Below are 11,625 nucleotides of genomic sequence, written 5' to 3' on the forward strand. Positions count from 1 at the left end.
GGATTTGCTGGGTTTTTCCCCTTTCTGCTGCTGTGTTACTTTTGATAGTTACTGGTTTGTATTTGAAACCATCAAAGACTTGACTAACAAACTTTCACCACTAAATTTTATTTATAGCCTTATAGCAAACTTGCATGTGCATTAACTATATATCCATTCTTCTGAGAGTGTGGGAAAAACGTTTAAGCCTAATAAAGAAATAATGAAAATAACTGAAATGCATACTTGAGGAACACTTGAGTTTAATTTCAGTTTCAGATTAGAACGTTGTTTCTTTTTTTTTTTGTTATTTTCTATTTTTTAATCTGATTGTTAAGTTTAAGTTTTGGTTTCCCTATCTGTGGTGTTAGGAAAACCCCGCAAATTCCTTTGGGCACAGCGGATATTGTAAGACTTACAATATCCATTAAGTGTCTGAGTTAAAAAAAAGAAAAGAATAAAAGGTAAACGCATGCAAAACAAGAACGGTGATGACGTCTTTCCTGGGGCAGAACCGGAATCCAGTCAGTACAAAAAATGGCAACAAGAAAAGTTCCTGCAGTGGAAAGCGGCTAAATGACTTTGCTTTAAAACAACACAGGGGAGCTGGGTTAGTGGAGACATGTAGCTTCAGTTACTGGTGAGACAATGAAATATGATCCAGGAAGTCCAGTTTGAGTAACATATCCCATGGTAAACAATAGAGTTACAGCAATCACATAAAGTAATCTGCCACGTGTGATTGGACACTGCAGCGTCTTGCTGGATTACGTCCTGTGTTGTTGAGCAGAACTCTTTGCAAAAGTTGAGCCAGGTTCATTTCTTTTGGCAGATGACCCCTCTGCACTGACAGTCCCACTGTGCCGCCATATATCCAGCTCCCTGCAGAGCCCTTTCCTTTGTAACTACAGTTGGTGAACTACCAAAGTAATGAGTCGTACTAATACGGTAGTTGGAAAACTGTAGTTCCAAAGGAATGCATCGATGAATTGATGGCAAAATAAAGCGGTGAAAATATTCAAGATTTAGCATACACTTACACTAAAGTGGCTAAACTAAAACATGTTTTTCGTGGATGCCCCCGTCCACAGCAGCGCGTCGCTCAGCTCCTGTGATGCTCCCGGCTGCTTCTCTAAACTGGGAACGCGCTGATCTGAATCTACTTCAGGTAATACGCTGACTATAGTTAGCTACCGCACGCAACCCTTCATCAAATAACCACAACTATCACTTTAAGGTGGAACAACAATGCTTGAGTTGTAAATTTTGACTTTACACGGCCATGGTTAATTTTTTATTTATTTATTTGTTTGCTGACAAAGTGCCAATCCCAGCTACAGATGAAGGAGGAAGACGGGGTCTATAATTACCCTGCTCGTGATGAGCTCATCTCTGGAACTTCTCCTCGAGTCATCTCCCAGCTAAAACAAGGATTTCAACAAACTCATCCATTCAGTGAGTGCTGCGGCAAAAAAGCATGTGATGCAAAGATGCATGACTCCACGTCGGCTGTGGCGAAATGATAATCGGTCATATGAATTACGTGCAGCCACATGCTGGGCCTCTCCTAATGACTACATGAACGGGTGACTATCGGCAGCACAGTTGTTTTTTCTTTTTTAGTAAAACACAGTGCCTCTGATTGAGCTGGGGTCAATGACCTCTGAACCACTGAGCTTTTCAGATTGTTGTGAGGAATGTCGGAGGCTGCAGACGTCAACAAACTGCCATCAATGCTCGACAAACACGTAGCTTCCAAACAAAAGGTGAAGCCCGGCGGGGGGGGAGGAGGAGGGGGGGGGTGACAAGCTGTAACTGACACTGACCATTTGACCCTCCACCCACCTGATGGTTTATCCAGACATAACAGTATCACACCTGGGAGCACTCGGGTCAGACAAGCCCGGACCTGTTACAGTTTGACCCCCTTCAATACCAGAAGTCAATGTAAAGAGGCGCCTTGCTCAAGTCATTTTACTTCTGCAAATATCAACGGAGCCCATGCATTATCTGTCACAGTTCATACAGGTTCAGTGGTTATAAAGGAAGTGGTTGACCTACTTCTCATGTTTGTCACCTACTTTCATCGTTGGGGAACTGTGTCATCAACAAACTGCTGTGTATCTTGTCACGGTTATATATTTTATTTTGTCTTCTAGTATATTTTATATTCATTTTATTTTCATGCTGTTGGTTTCTGAGAGGCACAAAACGCAAATTTGTTGTATGACGTCAATGAAACAAAACAAGCTTGTTATTTGGACGAGACCAACTACATTTTTATATATTAAACTTACATCTGTTTGCTAATTACCCATACCATTTAATGATCATTACATACGTATCAATCACAATATTTATTTGAGTGGAAGAATTCAGATGTTGACCCCGACCCTGATAATATTTTATTACCATTTATTCATTTAGTAATATTTATCAAAGAACAGTTATTGACTTTTGTTTTACATAGAACCGACCTTGAGTCACAATTTGCCTATTTTATTGCTTATGATAAACAGGCAAATATACGATCAGACCATGAGAAAATAATTCCCAAATTAACTTCTTTGTATTCTCTTATGTGTTAAAATGAACAATAATTGTTGCATTTGTTGTGCTACGGGACAAAATTAACTGCATATATTGTCTTTTGCGAACTAAAAATGTTGAAGCATGCTGTTGTGTGGTCTCTTGTGATTTGTCTTGGGACAGTTACAACAACTTGTTGCAACCGTCCTCTCTCGTGACAGAACATCATGTGCTAGCTAGACACGCTGACCTTGACACAGGCTAACCATGTCGCTTAAAAGGTCAACGCTACAATGATTCGAACCGACTAAGTTTTGATTAATTCATACAAAAGGTCAGGACAGTTTGACGAATAATACTGCTCACGAAAAGAAATGTTTTCAGTAACTACAGGTGCACATATTTGTACTTAAGCCTCGAAGCACAAGTGAAGACATTGAATTTGTCTTCTGTCTTCCGGGTGGGGGGAGGGTCTAACTAAGCATGTGCAGTTTGAGCTTCATCACTATAGAGAGTTTCTGATTGGAGGAATAAAACTTGTTGCAACCCCCCCCCCCCGTCTCCTACAGGTGCAGAAGAAACGCTTATGAGGTTTAATTGTCAGGTTTAAAGCGGGAAATCAGAACCTTTGTGTTCCCACTGCAATAACCAGGTTACTGTAAAACCTGTGGTTACATACAGCTGGTCAGGAATCAAGTTTTATCTGAAACCATTTTTTTTTAACCAAAGCGGGGTTACTGTAAGTGTAAGAGGGATACGCTTCAGCTGGAATAGGTTTGAATAATGTTCGGGCCGTGGGCAGTGAGGGCCCGGGGAGAGATCAGGAGGGTTAGGTTTCTTTATCGTGGCAATGTGCCTTACATGTAATGTGTGGTTAAACTTGTTCAATTTTAGTTTCATTTTGATTCTGATGTTTGACTTATGCACAGCTGCTAGTGATGATGTTTCCTTTAGTCCCGCAACACTGCTGATACTGTCATGTTTGTCATGTTTGAGGTCTTTGTCATGAACACGCTAACACGTAAAAACCCTGTTAGAACTCTGTTACTCTTTTTCCTTTTTATATTTATTTCAATTATTTATTTATTATTTGTATGCTATTATTTTATTCGTTTTTATCTCATTTTAACGTTTTTTTTTTATGTTTTTCATTTTACATCAGTTTTTAAGAGGTTTTTATGTTCATTTTATGTGATGCATTTGTATGAAAGGTGTTATACAAATAAAGTTTCTTATCATTGCCATGACTGCATGTCAGTTGGTTTTGGTCATGTAGTTATTTGCAATTGTTTTTTCGTAAACTTGCACCATGAAAATAAAATATCAGCTAAGGCAAACACTAGTGTATTTAAGTGTCTATTGTGCTCACATCTTAGATACTGTTCGTCAATCGTGTCATCATCAATGAAGTGTGGATTCTCTGCCGGCTGGAATAAGGAGTGCAAGGACTAATTAAAAGAAAGAATGAAGAAGAACAACGCTGACATGTTAAGGCTTGATGGAACAGAAAAATAACTGCATGTACCAGTTTAGGAGTGCCATGTATACACTGCCAGGGCTGGGAATTTATTCTTAGAGCAAATGTCCTGCTACTTCCTTCCCGTCTGTAATAAGCCGGGAATTTTGCTGGGAACGTCACGCCCCCCTTCCAGACAGAACATTGGCCTTGTTACTAAACAGCTCTTTCCCTCTGTGTGAATAAAACAAAACATGGAAAGCCTCCAGTGACCTAACGGCGGGTCAACGACCTGTGTTAGAGTACACAGTGTGCTGAGAAAGAGACGGTTACAACAACTTCTACTTGGGCGAGGCAACGACACGTAGCTGCTGTCTCACAGCAGCCAGAGTGAGCTGGCAAAAAGTCTGTGAATACTGCAGCATAATCACACATATGAATATTCATAAACACACACTTAAAACCAAGTTTCATGACATTAAGATTTACCTGAAATACTTCTAATTACTTCATAACATCAGGTTCTAAAATGTACAGCATTTCATCACCTGTACTCTCTCAGTTAATGCAAGAATACCTGCTTCTTGTTTCAGCAAAACTATTGCATTACAAAGTGGAAAGGTCCAACTTTTGCAAAACTGAAATGATTAATCGATTAATCGTTCACTGGAAGATGAATCAGTAACAGTTTTGATCAACTATTGATTGTTCAATTCACTTTTTAGGCAACAATTCCAACCGCTCTGTCTCCAGCTTCTTCAGGGTTAGAATCTATTGCTTTGCTCTGTTTTATATCACTAAACTGAATATCTTTGGCTTCTGGACTGTTGTTGAGTTGTCACTTTGGAGTTAGATAAACTGATGTTTCACTTTAGGATGATTAATCAAAAAATAAAACAAATCAATAACGAAAATAACCGTTAGTCGCACCCCTAAGCTCTCGCATGAAAATCCCATTAATGAAATGTGCGCTACAATGCAGCTATCGTGCACACTGACATAGCTATGGTAATACATCCATAAATAAAAATCCATCAATGAAATTCTTGGGTAAAAGAGCAAAGGGAGGTTCGTAGCTCCGAATCCTAAACCTGCACGGCTGCAACAGTAAAGTTTGACGGAAAATACGTTGTTTGTTGTATTTCGCGTATCTTCACATACTGGATCAGGATACATCCAAACTATTTCTAACAGCACAAAGAAAACACACATTCTGTGACGAGCAGAAAAGCTTTCACCATAATGCTTCACAGTCTAAGGGGAAGGTGAGAATATTTTCTTTTCAACTGGTTCTGAAACCTTTATATTTTTCAAACTACGGGTCTCTCAATCAACACAACGACATAAGACAGACTTTGAATGTTGTGAAGTATTGTGGGATCATGGGAGTTGTTGTCTACCACCATTGCCATGAATGCAGCTTCTGAGGAGCTGAATTATCCTCAGAGCTCTCCTCTCCAGAACAATCAGACCAGGTGATTAAATCCGGTTAAATCATTGATTAAAGCAGTTTCACGTTAAAAATCTGTGTTTTCTCGACTCTGTTTGGCAGACACATGACCGCTGCTAACGTTTGCTCAGCTTGCTTCTCTGATTAACTCAAGATCCAGATGTCTGATGACTAAAATCCTTCATCCAGTTTAAAAAAAAAAAAAAAAAAAAAGTGCAGAGTTGATATGACGTCATTGACAGGCAAGTAAATGATGAAATCACAGATTTACCTGGTTTGAAAAACACTGCAGGATGATGCAAGTACACAACTCAACATAATATCTAACAGAGTGTAGTTGTTTTTAGACATTTTAATGCAACGTTACATATTCAACCTTTAAGTGGGACAGACTGACTCTTTCACGCAACTAATATGTTTGTTTTTAGTGCCGTATGTAGCCTTAATCTTCTCTAAGACATCACGGGTCTAAGAGTCTGAGATTTGCATATACTCACATTTAACGACGTGTGTAAGCATCAACTTTCAACAAGTATGATTTCATTACAGAGCGAGGAAATAGGTTAACACATTTTCAGCCGCCTGATGTGGGAATTGGGATCCTCAGTCAGGCTGTTATGGCTCAGCACATACTGAGCTTATCAACTCAAAATCTGATGCGTCTGCTTTACATTCAAACCAGATTAAAACAGGGGAATGTGTTGACGTCCATATACAGATAATTATAGGAATAAGTGGAAGGCCTGTGTGTGATTCAAAACAGCAGATGCAACATGGAACAGTGTTTACAGGGAATCTCACTACAGAGAACTGCGTATGCAGATATCTGCAGTTTGCATAAAGTTTTGTTGCACCTGGCGGCCGACAGGTGTTTCCAAGGAAAAAGGTTCTCGCAGTGGCCATTGGCGGCCTAAATGTGTGGAAAATTAAAGAGCACCACCCACTCAAATGGAAATTAAAAATAAACCTGACAGTGCAGGCTACACTGGGTGACAAGTGGTCTCTGGGAAGTGTAGTGCAAGAGGCAGCAGAGCCGTTACAGCTCAGCACCAAACATGGAAACAATATAGCACTAAAAGCAGAGGAACTAAGGCTTATTTACAGTAATGCCCTGAGACACATGTAGAAGTGGTTTGCTCACAGTCGCTTATGCTGATAGCGGAAAAGAGCTGAGCGGACACCCTCAGGGTGCTCGGCACAAATGCATAAACAGGTTCTGTATATTCAAATAGAGCCCAGACTGTAGGCTAAGATTTAATTAAAGACTCTGTGAAGCTCCAAGACAAACTGCAAGCCTCTAATTCTTCACCAGTGAAGCAGCTCTAGAAGTTCTTTTGATGTTTAAGTACTTTTTGGTCTTTTTGTTTTTGCATTTGAGAACTTACTCAACTTTTCAATTTGTCAAACTCTTGTGTCTCTTGTACACAGTGTCACTTCAAACTGAGCCTATCTCTGCATCTCAGGGTCACAATTCTGAGTATTCACGACTTCTAACGAGTAACTTTGGCTGAGCTATCATGTTAAAGATAACTTGTGCGTCAGCTGACTTCCCAGAAACTGTTGCTTTTTTTAAAATCAAGGGGCGGGCTGTTGCTACGGGGAAGTGGAGAGGCTCACAACCAACCAATGGCTTCAAAAGGACGTTCCTCTAAGCTCAAGTTACCAAACTGCAAATAAAAGTGCAGCAGGAAGCCTCTGCATGAAGAAAACTTAAGCAATAAATCACAATGAAATAGGGGCTTATATAATTCTGAACCTAATTTGAACTATTTTGTAAAGTTTTCTCTAGCATTTCTCTAATGTGTGTCAAGATAGACTTCCTTATTTGGAGCCAGTAAAAAGACTCAGATCCTCAAAAACTGCAGAGAACTACTTGTTCAGTTTTAAAATCCAAAAGGAATTAAAGTTGATGAATCCTTAGTGCACAGAGACTCTAAAGAGGTTATTCAAATAAAAAAATGAGGACATGTCCAACCCTGAATAGTACTGTTCCTTCCGGATCAGGGTGTACCTGGCAAATGATCTAAACAATCAATACTCGGTATCTGAATCTGAAGTATGTGTGCAGACAATAGTTTCAAAGCCACTCCTTAAAAACTATCCCATGGTAGGAATGCCTTCACCTGCTTAACAGTTTCTCACAGCTTCATTGCCTTGACAGTGCAGAGGCTCCACTCTTACATTAGACAACTTTGTTCAACCACAACAGCTGATTTACATTTTTTTTTTTTTTTTTTTTATTAAGCAAAACAAACTGCAGCAGAAAAATGTGAAACGCCTGTAGTAGGCCGTGCAGTTTGCTTGTCAGAATAAAGTTTCTAAAGTCATTTCTCTCTGCTGTGAAAGATAACTTACCACCTAACCATAGTGAGCATAACCACAGTGAGAATGTGTTAAAAACTTCTGCCTTAATAGCCTTATGGACACATTCAACCGCAACCGTTTCATTTTCAGTTTGACACACAGTGGGCTGTAGATTTTGAACCCTGCTTTACACCATGTAGGCCTGTGAATGACATGCAGATGTCATAAAAGCTTTCCAAGAGTTAACCTGGTGATGTCCAGCCCTGACCATCAAGTTTTCACTTTTGGTTCCACCGATTTTCATTAGATTTACTTTGACACAGCTCGAGTTTCTGAGTGCGCAGCTAAGTTTCAGTTATCACATCCTCCTTCTGCTATTTGCATATCTTGACATACTGGTTACTGATAGACAATCTAAAACTAACACTCCTTCACACAGATGAAATTCATATTATATTAAGTTAAAAATTGCACTACTAAGCTGATTACCACCATCAAGGTTGTTCAGAGATCTAATGCACTTTTCATATTCAGTCCCAAAACACTGCAGTGCTGCACCCCCCCTCCAATCAACTTGTGTATGGTGAAAACTGCTCTATGAAATTGCCTCATCCTCAATTCCCCATTGTGTAGCAGCCTGTTATTTGCATTGAAGTGTGCAGGGGTAACCAGGGTGGTGGCTAACATCATTAGCCCGCAGGAGAGGACTAGGGGAGGTCTGCTGTGGATCATCACCATGGAGAGGCCCAACTCCATTTCCTCCTAAGACCTTGATGAGTGTTATGTTTGTCCCGTAACCCAAGACAACAGGAGGATCTGAACAAACATGAGTGCAGGCACAAATCATCACCAAGGATTTCCCTTGCTTGAGGCTTGGTATGGTCTGTAAGATTTAGGTTTTAGATGACTTGAAGAGCAAAGAGCAAAAGTATTCTGCAGTTTTACAAGCAAAGCAGGGTGGAGCTATTTTTGTCTAGTTGGTTCTAGAAACCTTCCTGACTGCATCCATATCCTTTCATCCATATGATAAACATTTAAATACCCAATCAAATGGATCATATTTGATTAAGTCACCAGTTTCTAGGCAACTACAAAAAATTGCAATCCAGGAAGTAGACTATGTTATGCAACTTTGAGGATGTTGTGAACAGTTTTTTAGCCCGGTTTCACAACCTAGCTGAAGCTGGTGCATCCTGCTGTTGTGCACCAGAACTTTGCAGATAAAGAAGCCACCACTGCGACTCGTGCAACTGCAGATGCAGCCGGGCGCGATGGAGGCGCTATCACCGCCTCAAATTTCTAGGAAATGCCAGCCATCGCTCTGACTGTAGTGTGAAAAAGATCAAAGGTTGACAAGTGTGGAGGTGTTAAAACTTAGTTTCATGAGGTGATTCATGTCAGCATGACAGAATTAGTATATGTAGATGTAAGCTCTGTCTTTTGCTTATGAAAAAAAACCCCTCAACAGAAAGAAGGTATCAAAAGGTCAAACCATGTTAATTATATTGCTCTTTTTTTATTGTGCCGATCTATACATGTTAGCTTAGCTTTCTCTATGAACATCCGTCTCCCAACTGTCAGCTCTGTTGCAGTCGAACAGCCCAATCTGCATTTTTCTTTCCAACTCAGTCCTTGTTCATTTCTTCCAAGAGACTCAAACTTTCCAGGCTGCTGTGCAGCCAAAAGTCCTGCATCTGGCTGCTCCTGTGTCCCCGTGCAGATCCAACATTTTCATATGGAAGGGAAATAGAGCTACACTCATGCAAATGCACCCCTCCCCCTATGCACTGGTGAAGTTTCCATACAAACGATCCAGGGGTTATGAATGAGCTCTATGGAAATGGGCTTCACGACTGCATGACATTGGAAAAAATGCAATTTTCCCTTCCTGCTTTGGCCTGGACCTCTCAAACAAACACCTGTGCCAAAGAATTGTTGTATATTTATCAATAGACATAAAAAGCTGAAGAAGAGGAATTGAGAAAATAAAGAAGAAAAAAAAATGAAAAGAAAAAAAAAAAAAATCTTTCCATAAAATATTTACAATCATTATAAAAATAAAATCTGTTAATTAAATACCCTAATTGTTTGAAACTTGACTACAAAGTTCAGTTCTTTATGTCAAGAGCACAGTTCTTATTTTGTCAGGTTGGCTGGAAGGGTCCCAGCACATACTGGTGTGATCCAGCTTAACAATAAAGATGATCAGCTTTCACTTCCATCTTCTTTTCGAGAACGTATCTCAAGAATGTCCAAATTCACCTGATCAACAGGGCCAGTGTTGCGCCGATTCCCGCAAATCCAGCAAAGGCCATGAGTGTGTTCCTCACTTTAGACTCTGGGTCTGCTACTCGAAAGAACGATACAAATCCATCCTGAAAACAAGCAAACAAAAACAAATGTCAGATGGACTGTTGGAATAGAGAGAATAGATAATGGCAAAGGTCTATGTGTTTTTTTTTTTTTTAGCTACACCCTTTCATTCAGCCATTAGTCATAACATACCCAGGAGTTGTTTTTCACCAGCCAGTCTCGCTGATCAGACAGCAGGTATTTGGAGATCTCCTGCCCCACAGATTCCACACAGTTCTCCCTGCCTGTGTCCTTCATGTGCTGACACACCACCACCCCGAAGGCCACCAGGCTGGCGATGCGACCCCAGTTTGTGGTGCCATCTGCGAACAGGCTCTTCGCTACTGCACCGACAAACCTCACATCATCCCCTCTGTTGTCCAGTGACAGTTTGTTGATCATACCTGAAAAAAAAATGAAGGTCTATGTCAGAAATCTATCAAGCATGAGCATTGGAAAAAAAAAAAAGTGACAATTTCGCGAATCTACACATCACACATCTAACTAAGTTATAAAGTGGCTGACTTAAATTTAACTTTATTTGTCTTGTCATAATAAAATATATCCTACAAGCCAAAACAGCATTCATAAACGCTGAGTCTGTTGTGCGGAGTTAGTGGCGTTAAACGGAGCCTTTAGCTTTAGCAGTTCAAGGCTACGAGCATGTCTTTGTATGAAATCCACACATGCTGGTGATTACCTACCATTGTATGCGTATCTGTGTTTTTCCAAAACGCCTTCCACAACCCTCTTCATTGTTTGTAGTGCTCTGTGTTCAGTCCGCCGCTGTATCGACCGTCCGGTAAAGCTTTTCATGGACTGGCTAATGAGTTGACTCGTATCGGACTCCAACACTTCCCCAGCTGGACAACTAGGGACGTCGGTTTCGCCATCCGACTGCATCTCCGGAGTACACGGCAAAGAGCCGTCGTCGACGTCGCTGTCCTCCCGACTCGCTTTTGTTGCATACCCATTTGTTGAGGTGACTTCCAGGCTCTTGGGCCGTTTAGAATTATCATTTGGCACAACATTCCCGTTGTCACAACATAATGTAGAGCCAATGGCAATCTCCGGCGAGGAGTCTCCGGAGCTGTCCCTCCAAGTCTCCAATCCTCCATTTTGACGACAAATGCAATAGTTCACGGCGGTTAAAGCGGCCTGTTTCGGTGCCTGGATAAGATTCATCTCCGATTTGTTTGCTTGAAAAATATTGTTGAATTTGTTCCGTAAAAATTAAAGTAGAAAAGATTCAAAGCTAGCAAGTGTAAAACAAAAAGCTAGCCTGTTCTCCAGTGCTCACTTATTCTCCATGACAGGGTTGCAAGAAAACGGAAGTGAAGCCTGAAGTCGTTCGTTTTATATCTAGTCAGAGAGGGAGAGGGAGACGGCAAATACGTCATTGCGTCCCTTTACGTCTTTACGTCATCTTTCCTTAAAACAAACGTTTGTTTGTTTGTTTGTTTGTTTGTTTGTTTTAACAGTAAAAGAAAAGAGGGAAAAAAAGGAAAACAGGAAGAGTGATGGTTTCTGAAGCTAAAAATGTTTATGTTTATAT

At 40.4% G+C, this 11,625-nt stretch overlaps 1 protein-coding gene across 1 annotated transcript; it reads right to left on the reverse strand.

Moving 5' to 3' along the window:
* Positions 1-9,214: 9,214 nt before the first annotated feature.
* mcl1b (MCL1 apoptosis regulator, BCL2 family member b) lies at positions 9,215-11,409 on the reverse strand. The gene is made up of 3 exons (XM_056380858.1): positions 10,775-11,409; positions 10,224-10,474; positions 9,215-10,093 (listed from the first exon to the last, which is right to left on the reverse strand). The coding sequence occupies exons 1-3, from the start codon at positions 11,253-11,255 to the stop codon at positions 9,977-9,979; spliced, it is 849 nt and encodes a 282-aa protein (XP_056236833.1). The 5' UTR covers positions 11,256-11,409; the 3' UTR covers positions 9,215-9,976.
* Positions 11,410-11,625: the final 216 nt, after the last annotated feature.

Source organism: Seriola aureovittata, chromosome 7 (assembly GCF_021018895.1).
Source record: "Seriola aureovittata isolate HTS-2021-v1 ecotype China chromosome 7, ASM2101889v1, whole genome shotgun sequence".
Lineage (NCBI taxonomy): Eukaryota > Metazoa > Chordata > Actinopteri > Carangiformes > Carangidae > Seriola > Seriola aureovittata.